The sequence below is a fragment of the Conger conger genome, chromosome 1, assembly GCF_963514075.1.
Source record: "Conger conger chromosome 1, fConCon1.1, whole genome shotgun sequence".
Classification (NCBI taxonomy): Eukaryota; Metazoa; Chordata; class Actinopteri; order Anguilliformes; family Congridae; genus Conger; species Conger conger.
Genome location: NC_083760.1, coordinates 49638651 through 49655378, shown reverse-complemented (window position 1 = coordinate 49655378; position 16728 = coordinate 49638651). Strand labels below are relative to the sequence as shown.

General features: G+C 44.5%; 1 protein-coding gene across 1 annotated transcript in view; it reads left to right on the top strand.

The window, feature by feature from the left end:
* Window positions 1–16728, top strand: part of cdkal1 (CDK5 regulatory subunit associated protein 1-like 1) — a 387515-nt gene that overhangs the window by 93186 nt on the left and 277601 nt on the right. Inside the window, exon 5 of the mRNA XM_061253309.1 lies at window positions 10102–10198. Coding sequence (XP_061109293.1) covers window positions 10102–10198 — 97 coding nt within the window. The remainder of the gene's footprint in view (window positions 1–10101; window positions 10199–16728) is intronic.

The following is a 16728-nucleotide window of genomic DNA, read 5'->3' as shown; positions in this document are numbered from 1 at the left end:
ACGCAGAGACAGGAGGGCTCATAGCGGAGCAGGACCGGCTGGGAACCGTTACCTTTCACAGGCCGCCTGAGCTTGGCCTCTCAGCAGCTAAGGAAACGGAACAATGCACGCTGTGCGCAGGGAATGAAAGTCACACCCAACAGGCGGCGTCCACTCAGTATTCTGGCCCCGTGTCAACCTCTGAATCCCCAAATGACCCTCGCCGCTCTGCATCAGGAGCGGGAGTCGCGTCAGGGGCTGGCCGACCCCGGGTCAGAGAGCCAAGGTTTTTATCGTCACTCGACACTGAATTGTTCAATCGAAGCAGTTTCTTGGGTCCATAAACTGGTTACTGATTTTAAAGTGGAAATGAAAACCAGTGATTCTCCGGGGCTTCACGGCTCCTGATTTAAATCATTGTGGACACACTCTATGATCCGATAGGCTTTAACAGATCGACAGGACCCTCTCTGGTGTAACTGGGAGACAGCTTTCTGCTTTGAGTGTTGTTAATCACCTGGGGAGTTGGATGCAACTAGTCATAATACAGCAATCTGGGCCACACTGGGACACACTTGATGTCTCCCTCCCACTCTCCATTTTATTTCTCATTAATGTACTTTGAGAATGGCATCATTTGCTGCATACTCTTAATTCAGAGCAATTTACAGAAAAATGTTTTGAACGTATAACCGCATTACATCATATCAAAGTCTGACTTGAACCAAATCGAGATTCTGTGGCAGGACCTGAAATGAATGCTTCATGTTTGAAAAACCTACCATTTTCTCTGAATTAAATCAGTTTTGCAAGGAAGAGTGGGCTAAAATCCCTCCACAGCAATGTGAAAGACCAATATTAAATTATAGGAAGGGTTTGGTTTGGTTGTTTAGAAAGGTGGTTCAACCAGTTTAAGGGGGCAGTTACTTTTTTCACATGGTTGATATGGTTGTTGCTTAACTGATTTAATTAAACGAAATAATATTGAAAGAAATGTGTTTACTCAGTTTCCCTTTGTTTAAAGATCTGAAACCATTCAGTGTGACAAATACGCAGTAATAGAGGACATCCAGAAGGGGGCAAATACTTTTTCACTGTACTGTCCACATTGATTATAAGTATTGAATATTGAATATCTTTTTCAGATCAGCACTTATCAGTTTCCTTGACCTTTTTGTAAAAAAATGGTCACGCACACACATGGACACACACAGAGACACGCATATACACACACACGGACACACACACGGACACACACACAGACACACATATACACACACACGGACACACACGCACACGCACTCACGGACACACACAGATGCACACAAACACACAGACGCGCGCACGGACACACACACACACACACACACACACACGGACACTGTTCCATGATTACAGAACATTTTCGGATCAGAAAATGGCGAGACGACCCTCAAAGGAAAGGCTGGGGCTTTAAATCACAGTCCCGGCACTAATTACTGTTCCTGCAGCAACCCTTCAGAGACATCATTAAGCAGCAGCCATAGCTGTGGATGTAAACATCACCTTTCCACCTCCCAAACTCCCTGTGTGACAGCCTGCCAGGTCTTTACAATAATTTCCTGTTCCCACATTAGTTGTCCAAACTGTAAACTGGTTGAGAAGGAAGTCTGCTTTTAAGGTCACATTGTTTGTTTGTGTGTTTGTGTTTTTTTGTTCAGCATTGATAAAGCAGTTCAGCCAGAATAGAAGGTGCACAAACAAAGACTGTTTCTGCGTACTAAATCGGTGGAGACGGGGTTAGTTAAAAGCAGTAGTGAATGCTTTCTGTACTGTGAGTAACATGTCTGAGATGGTTTAAGGTGAGCATAAACTAGCAGAATGTCCACTCTTCTGAATCTGTCTGAGGTCCCAGACATAATATTGATAATATGTTCCTGTGAACTGTACCTCATTTAACCCTATGATGAATATCACAACCACAAAGCCACGCAAAATGGTAGAATGGTGTTTTTTGTCGGGAGGCGTTGTCCTTCAAATAATATGTCAGTTATTTAGAAATAGACATAGAAAATATTAATAAAAACTTATCCTACGTGTACATTTGTTTCATGCAAGTAGGTTTTATTTGTTTTATCTTATTTATTTATATGTGTCAGTGTTTTATCTTTTTGGAAAGGTGGTCTTTACATGCTCACAGGCTTGATTCCCACAACAGATACGGTGGGCTGCACAATTATTGGCGCCCTTGATAAATATGCACAAAATGTGCGGTAAACTAAAACATAATAACATAAAATATAATATAAGCTTTATTTTCCAACATGCTTTAAAGTAGTGCACTTTATTAACAAGTCAATGGAATCAACCAAATGGAATTTTTCAAATAAAATAAATATTTCCCCCAAAAATAGGTTCCACAATTATTGGCACCCCTGGTTTAATACTTTAAACCAGGGGTGCCACTGGCGAAGATGACAGCCATGAGTCTTTTCCTATAATTTGTGATCATTATGACCATTCCTCCATGCAGAACGTTTCAGAATCATTGATATCCTTGGGATTTCCCCCATCTTCAGTTCAGACCATGGGTTTCACATGGGATTTAAGTCTGGAGACTTGAGATGGCCATTGCAGAACATGGTTTTCTTAGTGAACCGTGTCTGTGTAGATTTTGAGGTATGTTTGGAGTCTCAGCTTCCTAGCAGAGGCAACCAAGATTTCCTGGCACGGTGTTTAATTCATTGTGCCATTGATCTTAGATAGTGCCCCTGGACCACTGGCAGCAAAATGTCAATGACCCACCGCCATATTTGACAGTAGTTATGAGGTGATTTTCCTTGTATGCATTCCATTCTGGCAAACGTGTGGTGTGTATGACTGAAATGTTCCATTTTGGTCTCATCTGACCATGACAGTCTTTTCCAGTCATAATTCCAATGAGGTTCGGCAAACTCAAGATGCTTGGTTTTGTTTATTGTGCTTGTAAGGGCTGTCTTTGTGCCACCCTTCCAAAGAGTTTGCTGGTATGGAGGGACCATTTTATGTGTTTTTGAGACTTGGTGGCCACAAGACACAACCAATCTCTACGATTTTTAAATTGTGATCCTTGGGTTGCTTCTGGCCTCCCTCACCGTCTTCCTTACCGTGGGGATAATATGCACTTGCATCCTCTTCCTGGCAACTTTGCAACCATTCCATGCCTTTTTGTTATTGCCCTCACAGTGGTATGTTTAACTGTTTATATCATTCTTTGTACCCATTGCAAATTCCAATTTCACTTTGTTTGATTTTATTTACAATAATTGTTAGGGGTGCCAATAATTTTTCTGCCTGTGGTTATCAGAAAAATTGTGATTACTAAATAAAAAAAACATTGGAACATGAGAGAAAATGTATTGAAATAAAATGATATAGTTTTCCCCATATGTTTTAACATTGAACAATAGATCATTATACATGTTGCAGCCTTTTTTCTCAATTTTTATTGAGAGTGCCAATAATTCTGGAGCCCACTGTACGTGACTCAACCCCCAGCACTTGCCTTCGTTACATAGTTCCTCTGTTTCAGCAATTTACCCATGGGAAAAGTTGACGGTAAATATTTGCAATAACTGCAAACTTGGAATGATTTGGATTAAGCAAGGATTCTGTTTCATGGAATACTGCCCATTAAAAACAACCGCAATAAATCTTATCTTCAGCTGGGTAACCGTTATGAGCTTCAGATCATATTCATGTTTTATTTGCATATTCTGTTGACGGTCCTCAACCAGGATGTACCCTATCAAAATATTTACCGGTCTCCAAGATGTTTTATTTTGCCAGTCTGTGGAAATCTGTGAAGGATGATCGCAACCTGCTGCTAATGTTATTAAAAAACTGTTGGTACCTGGGAAGTGTAAACACACCGAATATGTGAACTTGAAGAACAACTAGGTCAGGTTTGTTTGGAGAGATGGAATTCGGCTTTCTTTTATCTCTCGCTTTCTTGTTCTCACTCTCTAAGAGGCACACACACACACACACACACACACACACACACACACACGCTCACTCTGAGTGCTTGGCTCTAAACCTGTTCGTTCCCACCGTACCATGTGTGTTCTCGGAGCCGACAGTACCCACAGTACTTGGCTGCCTGTCTGTTCTCTGAACTGCATCTGTCCAAAGAGCTTCGTGTTTGGAACATTTGTCTGAATATTTGTTTGCTGCTAACTCATGATACTTCTCAGAAAGTAGAAGTATTTACATTTATTTTCCTGTTTACATGGTTCCCAAGATCCAAATGCTTTTTTAAATAACTGTATTTGTTTTGCATTCAATTAATGTTCAAGTCTAAATGGCTGGCAGGACTCTTCATTAGAGAGAGTCAGTGCAATGGGGTAGCAATACAAAAACAGATGTGTACACACGCACATGGTCTCACACAGAGGCAGACTAATTTCTCTCTCTCTTTCTCTAAGGTACAGCTTACTCATTTTTATTTTACTTCCCCTTGTTAATGACTGCATCAGTTGTCAAAAACTAGATAATGTCAAATAATTTGTCTTTGCGGTTAAGGTATGGAACTGCTCTACCTTACGGAGCTGCTGTACATTTCTGGTAACAGCCTCCAGTGTTGTCAAAGGAATGGAATGAAATCTCACAAAAAGTAATTGGTCCTTCTTTTGGTTTTTCTTGTTTTGAAACAACCCTAACTAAATGAACTGAGAGGGTGTTGTGCTGCTGTTAGTAAATAATCTTACCCACTGCTGTGTTCACCCTGCCACCCAGACGGTAGTTTATAGGAAATTCCCCCTGGCACTGGGGTTGTCTGGTGTTGTGGTGTAGCGTTCAAGAGAGCCTGGAGTCATACACTCACACTGTATATAAAACAAGATAGTCTAACAGCCTGTGCGTGAGAGGCATTGAAGAATCACTCTCCCTGACATCACACACTGGTGCATGACTGTCGCTCCTCAATAAACCGCATGAGAATTGCCACTATGAGAACCCCCCACTATGACAACGAGGGCTTTACCGGAACATTCCATCCTACATTACATCACCGCTGCATAGATGGTCTCTGTGTGTGCTCAGCACGGCACTCAGTAGGTCCAGGTTTGATTGGTGCCTTGGTTGCTTGTCAGGCAGCAGTGTAGGCCCGCTGTGTGACTGGTGTGATTTGGGGTCATCCAGTGCACTGAGAAGTCTGGGTCATAAGAGCTAAGCTACAAACTAAGCTAAGCTTCTACCTGGGGGGAATGGGGGCAGGAGGGGGGATTGGAGGGTGCTGTTTCCACCTCGACAGCTGGGAGAATACAGAGAGAAATATATCCTTTATGTAAGCCGAATGAAGATTTATCAAATGTGCGACTGCAACTTGGCAAGGTTTTTTCTGGAAAATGAGGCGCGGCGATGGAGATGTCTCTAAACTGCCGCTATTGTGGTCTGAGGCGCAACGCGACATTAAACCTCCCTCGCGGGATATTCGCGACGAGGCTCTGAGAAGTGGCCCGCCGACGAGCGCCGGCGGCCGGAGACGGCGCGGATATTTGATTTCCGCCGCGTTTGAGCCGGACTCCGTGAGGTGCTGCGGATCGACAATGATCCGCTCCTCGCCGAGGGAGATACCCGGCAGAAATCATTACCGTGCAAAGGGCAATATCTCTCTCTCTCTTCAAGCTGAAGAAACAAGCTATCTGATCTCGGAAAACGAGGCGCGATCCTCAAGGAAAACCTTCCAAAACTTTTGGCTGGGCTGTAATGTTATCCCCGCAGATTTACCCTCCCCTGCCAGGGCTCCCCTTCTGTCAGGCTTTCTAAACCCCATCCCTTCGCCTGCTGTTGATAAAGGTGCGCTCTTGACAATTCACCTTTTATTTCTCCAGCAGGGGATACCTGCCTTTCCCCCACCATTTTCTTTTTGTTTGTGAGCAATGCTAAAGCAGGACGTAGCGGTGTGAAGGCACGACACGGGAGACTTGTGGAGAACAGCTGCGGCTCCCGAGGTTTTACAAGGCCGGCCGACTTTATGGTTTTTTGCTCGGAGAATAACAGCGGGTTATTCGGGGACCAAGTAAGGGTGATGAGTTTTAACAAGGAGACTGATTATTTGCACACTGGAGTCCTGTTCCCGGTTCCCAGCTTTGAGCCATCGAAACCCACAGAGCGGGCTGCTACTCTCCTAAGGACGGCCAGCGTAGTCTGTCCGCAATTAATACCAGCTTCACCACCACATGATTTCTACATTATCATATCTTTTCTCTCCGTTTTGACCGGACTCGTTCTTTAAGGTTGAGGTCTTTGTTAATCTCTCCCACGGCTTCAGACCCAAAACTCTTCCTTCCCAGCTGTCTCCGGCCAGTGCTGCCATGTCCACTTCAAACGCACCACACTTGGCCTCGACGTAAGATAGTTACTTTACCAGGGCCATTCCTCCTTGTTTGAAACCATGAGTCTGCCTGAAGGAAGAGCCCTGCTCAGTATCTACAAAAAAAGCCCTACAAAGGCAGGAAGGCAGTGTAGTCCTGGTCCAAAAACAGCAACATAACGCAGTCATGCATGTCAGAAATAAGGTTTTGTTTCCAATGGATGTGTCTGTAAAGTGATACAGAGGTTCCCCGTTGAGGCAGCTTCTGGTGTGAGGTGAAAGAAGAAAGAGAACTCTGGCCCCATGAAGGGCATCTGTGCTGGAGCAATCTTACTGTGATCATATAGGCGCCCCTCTGGCTGTTTTGACAGGTTTACCCACAACTGAGGGGCACACAGGGGCGTGGTCTAGTGTCATACAGTTCGAGCTAAGCTCCCCATATGCTGCACATTTTGTTCTTAGCGTACATCACAGCACGTACTGTACAAGTCGAAGCAAGAGCTGTGCGTGGATTGCTAGGTTCACTCATTTCGGTTTGTGAGAGCGGCTGCTGTATTTATGCCTTTGAGACGCTCCAGGGTGTGAGACCTGCGCCTGTTTGTGTGAACAAAGTAATCATGGAGAATGTCATTTCCTTCGCTGACATAATAGGCCCTTGACGTTCTGCAAGAAATTTGATTGTAGATAGTTAGTGGTATTAAGACAAATCAAGCTCTCGTTACTCAGGCCAACAGTGCAACAGTGCCCTTGCGAGAGTCATCCAAGACCAGGTGTTGGTCTATCAATACTGCTGACAGCTATTACCTAATTTATATGAAAGTAAGCACACATGAACATGATGTAGAAAAAATGATGTTTTCAGTTTGAGTCTAAATACAATGGCCAATACACCCACCCCCAAGACAGGAGAAATATTCTGTTCTTATCATTATACTTCATACACTAAGATGAAGGATAGGAACTGTGTGATTCGGTTGGAATAATATGAAAGTGCCATCATCAGTATGCACATTTCCGCGCTTCAGGACCGCCATTTCAGAAGCTAGTCAGACATTCCCAAACGCTCTGGCGGTTACGGAGGGGGCCCCAGAGGAGTATATTTGCAATACTAAGCATTGCTTTTAAGCTCGGCGGACTGCAGTGCATTTCTGCCGCCTCCCGCGTCTGCTGACACTCCGAATCCCTCTAGAGTCTCCACAGCTTGTGGAAGAGTCACTTAAGAAAATCATTCCAGCCTCCGCCGTGACTGTTTTTTTGCGCGAAGAGGGCTTATTGTTCAGGACCCTCGGCGTCGCTAGCCGGGCGCATCTGCATAATGCACAGGATCCCTGCCAAACAAGACGGCCTTAATGCGCTCCAGCGCCGGTCTGCGGTGACACAGCGAATCAAGCGAAACGCGGAGGAGACACCCTTGGGGGAGTGGGGGTTGGGAGGGGGGGTGGGTAGGAAGCCAATCACGGACCCCTCCGCCCCCCACCAACCGCGGTTTTGCGGCGGGGATTCGTTCGAGCCTGACTGCACACCAGTGACCCAGACGCGAGCAGATGTCCGGTGAGATCAGGTGGAGATCTCTTGAACCCCGTTCGCCCACGCGGGGGCCCCGACCGCTCCGGTTCATCGCCCCGAACGTGTGCACTGACTGAGAAGCGGGAGACGTCAGATCCTTGTGACTGGCGTGCACATACGGAGCCCGGGGCGCCGTTCACGCCAAACGGGGTTACCACGAGCGGGCGGTCGTGGGAACGGAAGTCTCTGCATATATGATGTACATCACGGCAAGAAGCGCGATTGCACGAGTTGACTGTAACACGTGCAAATGAATCTGGACAAAATGTCTGAATGTATAAAGGTGAATTTTGAATCTTATGGTGGAAGAAGAATGTACATTGTGGAGGCAGAGCTTGATGTACAGCCAAACCTGTTTTTTTCTCCCCTGCTGAATATGTTGAATACATTTTTCCATGGTACAGTACAGCATTTTACATCCGTAATTCCCAGCTTACATTGAGAGCAGGCTTTTGTTTTAGCCACCGGCCCCCATAGCTGGAATTTAGCGGATTCCCAAATTTTGGCTGTTATCACGGTGTTGGAAATAAATGGCCTCTCTATGAGTAGCAGTGTCCTGCTGGCAAACAGCCTCTCTTCTACACGGGGGCATGACGCACAGGGCGGCAAGCAATCTCAGTCTCATCATCCTCTACCAGCTCTGCATGGGTCCTCATAACTGCACAGCCAGGGTCAAATGTCAGGTATTCTTGGGCAAATTGCCTCTTCCATTTTTGCCATTAAGACATCGCTCGTAATGCACGCTCCTGCATTCATCCCACTAGACAGCCTGACCTTTAGGTTTTACATCTTTAAGGTCTTTTAGGTGAAGCGAGTATCTCTTTCTTGCAATTAAAATGGCTTACGAGAAGCATTTAAACCTTGACTATAGTCAGAGTTTGTGTACGCAGGCTGTTAACGACACTTCATGTGCTCAACGGGCTAATGGGGTGTGCGTTGGTTGCACATTGTTATGTGGGCTGGCTGATTCTTGGGCCATGCTAGGTGCCAATATGGTTCACCCCGTGGGGTTGCTGGCCGTAGTCAGCACTGTCACGGTCCAGTCTATGGGCCTCGTCCATGCATTTCAGTGGTGCCTTAACAAGATGAGCCAACCACCAGTCTAAAGCTATTAAATATTTAAAAAATGAATAGAATATTCTTGAAAGGAAAAAAAAATGATTTAGATTTTCCATTTTGCTGAGGACCCCCTGGGACCCCTGCTCTGGCATGCATTGGGGAACAGCTGGTCTGAGACATGATCAGAATGAAATTTATTAATACACATTCAAATTGTTACATGATACCTTTCATCCCTTTAACATCAATGCAAATTTGTTTTGTTCCTTATACTGTGACAGGGAAATGAAGACTCGGAATGAGAAGTTGATTTTCCTGATATTTCTAAAATCTAAGGCTAAGGCTGCTATAATTTTCAACAGATGATTTTAGCTGACACAGTAAGCCTAGAAAGCCAGCCTTACTGTGTTTCTTGTCATTCCCCTCTTTTGCACTATTCTGTTTTATCTTTTCATAAGTTCCTCCCTTCTGTTAAAATGCTTGCCTACAGTTTTTTCCATTGAATATTTTTGTCTGAAAAAACATTTGCAAAGCATTGGTGGACATTGGGCCTTTTTCCAGTGACGTCATGTAAACAGGTGGATGTATTTTTCAGTTGGAGATTTTAATAATGCCCGAAGTCAAACTGTTTGTGAAAGATGTGCATGTTCCCACAGACAGGGAACTGACTTGTCATTAATAAGAACACAGCTTAAAGTATGTTTTTTATTTTAAAGTTTGTCATCTTTTGGCAGTTAAACCCTTCCCATATCAGTCTATTTTTGTGTTCCTCTTTTGGTATAAAAACAAAATGAATGTACTGTACATTTCATAGCATGACTATCGCTGTTCCCCGAGGGACAGTTGGAGTTTAAATCCATTTGAATGTGGGTTTCCTGTATTCCTTTGTTTTGGAAACACAGGGCAATGCACTGAGTCAGAAGATGTTATGAACAGTTTGCTTGTCAACATCCATGATAGCTGTACATGATGTCAGATATGAGAGATATCAAATTATTCCATGTTATGTCATTACACATTATTGGATGTTTGTACATTTATACAGCTGATAGCTTTTCACATTTATTATAATAATATTTGTTCATGGTCTGCTTTGTGACACATGAGGTCATTGTACATTCACGGTATCATTGTATATTCATACTGCTCTCTGTCTTTTACAGGAAGGCTCAAGAGCAGGATAAGAAGGTGGTGGTGGCAGGATGTGTACCGCAGGCTCAACCCCGAATGGACTACCTGAAAGGCCTGAGCATCATTGGGGTGAGTGGTATAGACTACCTGAACAGCCTCATTATCATTGGGGTGAGTGGTATAGACTACCTGAAAGGCCTGAGCATCATTGGGGTGAGTGGTATAGACTACCTTAAAGGCCTGAGCATCATTGGGGTGAGTGGTATAGTCTACCTGAAAGGCCTCAGCATCATTGGGGTGAGTGGTATAGACTACTTGTAAAGCCTCAGTATTATTGGGGTGAGTGGTATAGACTACCTGAATGGCCTGTGTATCACTGGGGTCATTGGTATAGACTACTTGAATGGCCCGAGTATCATTGAGGTGAGTGGTACGGGCTACCTGAAAGGCCTGAGCATCATTGGGGTGAGTGGTATAAACAACCTGAACAGCCTTATTATCATTGGGGTGAGTGGTATAGACAACCTGAACAGCCTCATTATCATTGGGGTGAGTGGTATAGACAACCTGAACAGCCTCATTATCATTGGGGTGAGTTGTATAGACTACCTGAAAGGCCTGAGCATCATTGGGGTGAGTGGTATCGACTACTTGAACGGCTACCTGAAACATAGACTATATATCCTGGGTAACATTGGGATGGGTGATATAGACTACCTGTCAGGCCTGAATAACATTTGGGTGGGTAACATAAACTGCCTGTACTGCATGTACTGGGTATCAGTGGGATGGGTGATATAGACTCCCTGTCAGGCCTTGTTTAGGAGTATTTCTCGAGTTTCCCAGGCGTCTCAGGTGTGTGAGTCACAGGTGCCTCCTCGGAGTCTGTTACCTTGTGTATCCAGCAGCCGCCTTTCTCACCTAGTTTGTTTTGGCACCCTGTTTACGGTCTGCAAATACCTTGCCCTAAGAATGTTCCCATTGAGAAGTGTACAAAGTGATTAGATATTGCTGTATAACTGAGTGTTCTTACTTTATTTATTAACTTGTTATTTATGGAAATGTACGATTCTATTGTTTTTTTAAAGTGTACTGAAAAGGCAGTTGGAGGTGGTGTTAAATCGGCTGCAGCAGTTTTTCTGGAGCACATCTTCCTTGTGTCACAATGCCATTTTATGCAAATGGTTCAGTGTTTTGCATATAGCAGCAAACGACTCTGCTCGTCCTAAAAGCTGAGGTTTCAGCGATGTTTTTTAGACTAATCAGCATTTCACACCGAACACAAGCTGAAACTCGCGAACATGTTGTAATCAACTCGCCAGCTGTTTTCCTCTTAGCCCATGGTAAAACTTCTGCCTTTCGGTCTCATTAATTGTTTGTAGTTGTTTAAATATGACATGAATAGCCTTGTTTATTGAGTCTAATTGCATTATTCATGGTGTCGTATTAAAGTTGATGTAAGAGATTCATGTTTATTAAGCAGACACGCAGAATAATAAATGAAGACATTTCAGTCATCCCAAGACTGGCCATATATTATTAACTTGAAATTAAAACAAAGAGCCGGTAATTAAAATGAGCATCATATTTGCATTTACAGTGCACTGAATGTCCATGTTTTTTCTGTTTTTCCTGGAGAAATGAATACTTAATTGATGCATAACTTCATTATACTGTAGAACGCATAAGGCTGAGATTTTTATTGTTTAGACAGTTGGCTTTGATCGCATGGACACGTTTGTTATTGTAGCCAGGATGCGGTTTGCACATAGCACACCAAAACATGGAGGAAGCCAGAGGAATCTACTTCTTTCTGGATGTCTCTCTGAATTGGTCCAGGCCCATGTCCTGTTATCTCAATCTGGGATGGAGCCTTATGTTTTTATGGAGACTTATGAAGTCGTCATCATTACAATTTTCAAATGGTGAAACTTTTCCAAGGTCTGTCTTTTCTCAATTACAGCTGCCTTCCAGAAGGAATTTTCCAATATTTTAGCTTTATGAATGGTGCTTTTCAAGCTCTATTTTCACAGTTCTGTCTGACAATGAATTTTGTCCGTATTTTAAAAGCCCCTCTTCACACAGACGCGTTTCAGAATAAAGGTGCAAGTAGGCCTAGGGTTTTTGCGGACCTTCTCCCTTGGAGATTTTAGCAGAGGCTTGCGCTTTGAAACCAGACGGATGGAGAGAGCGAGATGTCAGCATTCATCTCCTTTCTACGGCTACCCCAGCCATCACAGTTTTTGTCAGCGGTTCAAAAACTCCCCGCATAAAACCGAAAGGCTTATTCGGCTTCGGTTTCCGGTGAGAACGGCGCTCTCTGAAGCCTCCTCGCAGTCGCTCCGCCGTTAAAATAACGGCCGGGTTTTTTCTGGCCGGAGCGGAAAAAACCTGCCGGCCCCGCTTCAGAGAAAAGCGAAGGTAAATGTCACACCGGCCGAGGCTCGACGGCGGCGGAGGAGAAAGCCGCCCCAGCAGGCTCCTGCTCCTGCTTTTAAATGAAGTTAAAAGGAGGTTCTGCAGACGGTTAAGTGCAGTCTCCCTGAAAAGCGTATCGATCCACGGAGCCGCGGGACGGTCGTGATGGGAGGGGGAGGGGGAGGACGGTAGCGCCGGCTGCTCATCTCCGCGCGCAGCGGGTCGGCCGCGGGAACGGCGGCGGGGCCCCAAATGGCAGCCAGCCCCACGCTGGGCCCCCGTCCCGCTGTCAGAGAGATCCCAGCCTCCCGGCCGGCGACGGTATGGATCGGTCGCCCCCGGCGACTCTCCGTTCAGACACGGCGAGACAATTAGGCCCTGGATTGTGTTGCAGGAGGGGGTCCAACGGAGCCGGCCGCGCCCGTCGCCGAGTTGCCTAGTTTCGCAAACTTTCGCTTGGAAGAAGGTTTATTTTTTTCTTTGGGTGCAGAAAACGAATAAGAACTGGGTCAGTGTTATCTGGCTCCTCGGAGCGTGATCGTGGAGTGCGATCGTTTCGCTCTCTATGGTGTCTGGGCTATTTTAGTGTGGTCTATCTTTTTGAAAAATCTCCCCACCGACCCCTTTTTGGGATCCCCAGTAGAGGTGCCGTTTGCGCTCTTCTCTGACCCGTGAGATGGTGACTATTTTCCAGTCTGCAGGCCATGCAGCATGGTGCCGATCTCTTGTTCATGATAAGTGATAGTCTCTGAGGGCCTGATGTTATTGTTTGAGCAGGGACTATTTTTCAAACCCATCTGAACCCTGGAAGGATACAGCCTGTCTGTCCTGCCGATGCACAATAATTAGCCTGAAGTCCAAGCCTAAGCTTTGACCACAGCCTGCTGTGCTTTTACTGACTGAAATCAGTACACTCAAATCTCCAACCATAGGGCCCAGACCTGGGTTGAAATAGTGTTTGTTTTGGATTCAAATACTTTTCTGTGATCCGTTGATCTTGCCTGGTGCATTTGAGCCTATAGGAGGAGCAAATGGGCAGGGTTCACGCCTTTGCGATCATTTAATTCGTTCCAATACACCAGGCAAGATTGGTCAAATGTTGAAAAGTATTTGAATTCAAAACAAATGTGATTTCAACCCAGGTCTAATCTGAAACTAAATGAACAATTTGAAAATGCATCAGTAATGTGTTGCATACAGATATTTTTTTCTTCCTGAAGTTGACCGATCATATCAGGAACATGATTTTGGCTGCAAAATTGATGATCGCTCAAAATAAATTGCACAACTCATCGTACACTGATTTATGTTAAATGATTTCAGAAACAGAAGATAGTGTTGTATGGTTAGATACAGGTTGTGTTTCTGCGCACCCATAACAAGCCCCAGCCTACACTTGTTAGTCATGCAATAAGATTTAATATCTTGTTTTTTATTCCCTTAAGTAGCTTGTTTTTAATTATGTTTGCTTGTGAAAAGTGAGATTTTTGAAACCTCACCTCATTCGCAATATTTTTGTCTTATGTAGTAAAATAAGATTGTAACTCTTCATATAAGACTAAAATACTTGTTCATTTGTTTTTAGTTGCTTGCATTTGTTTACATTTGTTTGCTAGCTAGCTGTGTAACCATGACTAGATAATATAAAGCTGGCTTTATTATGTGGCATGCTAAAAAACTATCTAACATTAATCACATTGGTTAACCAATATCAATTTAATTGTCCTTTCTGTGATCAAGGTAAGCTGAGAATAGGGAGAGGGATGTGGGCAACGTTCGTCAATATATTAATAAAAGACAGATTTCACAGATTTCCCATGGATGTAAGTTGGAAAGTAAATATGGACCACTGGAGGATCTATCTTATTTAAATACTTGTGTTTTTATCAGTGGTGACTGATCTGCGATAGCAATGCAGATGCGGTCCTAAATTTGGAGAGATTACTGTGGGACATCAAGTGAGAACCATGGTCTAACCCCCCGCCCCATGACTGAATAGCGCAACATTTGACGAGCAGAGAGCAGAGAGCAGAGTAGCACAGATTCAGTGTGTTCTGCAAACTATCAACAAATATATATAAAAAAAATATCTATTAAAAAAATAAAAATTCCCCATGCTCCTTGGGCCCCCTGTCGGCTTCAGCCTCGGTAAGCCTGTGCGTTAATCCGGCCGTGCTCATGGTGAGCGCCTTTACCTCTCAGACTTGGAAGCCCGGGGAAAGTAAGAGTTTTCTGTATGAGCTCTTTGGTGTGCTTTTCATTCAGATGCTGTACCTCGCAGTGCAGAGTAGTACCACTTCAGCGAAATTACCTATTCCCATTTACCTGTAAGTGGAACTGTAGCTGTGTTTGCGGGTTAAATTGCGGCCGCTGCGATGGGGAGCCTGGCCCAATGAGCTTGGAAACCCGCTGTTCATAGCAGACGGAGATTGCTGTCCCGTCGGGGGGAAATTGATTTAGTTTTCCCTGCACGTCCGGCGCGGAACGCCACCCCCCGAGAAGTCTTTCCCGCCAGCCGAACGCCGATGGCGGCACTGTGCCCGCTGCAACATTAACAGAAACGCACTTCCTGGGCTTCGCCGAGATGCCCGCTGTTCTGCCTATTTAACGACGGGGCACAACTGATAGTTATTCTCCTTAATACCAGACATCAGATTGGACAATCTCCCATTCCCCTTGCAGAAATAACATAGCAATGGGACGCTTTCTCTTTTATCTCTCGTGCCTTTTCTTTATTTATTTTACCAAGTGCTATCAAAATTGTTTTGAAGCCTCCATTTTGAAGCCTTCTCTACCTGTTTTTGTGTTGCAGTTTGTGTTCATTTAGCTTCTCTCGCGCACTCCAGCCTCCGTTTTAGTCTTCTCAGGCGCACCGTCGGAGACAGCGCTGCTTGGAAACCTCTGCTTCTGCTTCCTGCTGTGGGTTTTAATTCCTTTTTCCTTTTCTACCCACAGTCGGGCCTTTTGTATCCGTCTAATCCTTCCACTGCACCACATTAAAGAGTATCTCCAGCAAAGAGAGTACTGTTGTGCAAATAAATCTAATTCCGTCTGCTCGAGTGTTTTTAAAAGTTAAACGTCGCCATTGTTGCTCTTGTATTGTGTTACCTCAAATGCTACTGGTTCTTATGACTAAAGAAAACGACTTTTCGATTGAGGCCGCTGAAGGCAGTCTGGAGAAGGCTTGCCTTGAGCTTCTGTCTGTGGCAACAATACGGTGGATACAGACCCAGCTGCGGTTTTGTGCCTCTGTCAGAGAGGGTTTTGGGATGAAATTCGGGAAAGTACGGGACTGAACACGGATTCTCTGCCGGGCAAGAATTAACGAGGAGGTGCTGTTTGATCTTTTAAAACAATGTTAAGATTCCAATTAAACGCAAACGCCCTCATGGTGTGGAGTGTATGTACGCATTAGTGCGTTGTGAGCCAAACTTCCAAGTCACCAGCGAGTTTGGTCAGCGAGTTTTCAGCAAGCTAAGGAGCAATTAAGCCTAATTTCATTATTCATTTGCTAAGCAGGCAGGAATCAGCTGTGAGGTCTGTGGTCTGTATGGGACTTTCTCAGATGGTGACGGAAGAATGAAGATTCACGAGAGCAGAAATGAGTCGCTACCACACGCTGTCCATGATTCGGCGATTTATATCAGCATTGTGGTTCGTTTTGGAGAGCCAACCACCTTTTGATTGTTTCAAATAAGTCAGCGAGTGACAACACATTAGCTTTGTATAGACAGCAGACCGTGCTCAAATTGGATTGGTTTCATATGATTATTTTCCATTTTTACTTCAAGGAAAATGTCAGATGTGCTTTCGTTATGTGAATACATTTGATATGGGTCCCTTCAAACTGCCTATCTGAACTAATTTCACAAGAGCTCGCTAATAAAGTTAGAATGATAACACAGTGTTATTGTGATCTGTATCAAGCTTTGGCAATGGAAGTCCGACAGTACTCTTACCTGCTGCTAACTTCTACCTGCATGATAAGGTGAAGGTGGCTACTCACCACAATAATGGTACTCTTACCTGCTGCTAGCTTCTACCTGCAACATAGGGTGAGGGTGGGTACTTACACCAGGGATAGAACCCAGCGGGCAATCCCACAGGCATTTGAAATTGGCCATTGCACAGCTTGTCTTTAATGAAAACTAAAAACCTCCGAGTTACAAACACTCTCCCACAAAAGCAGAAGGTTCAAAAGCACTCAAAGGCCCCCACTAACCTGGAAAAGCAGAGTGCGA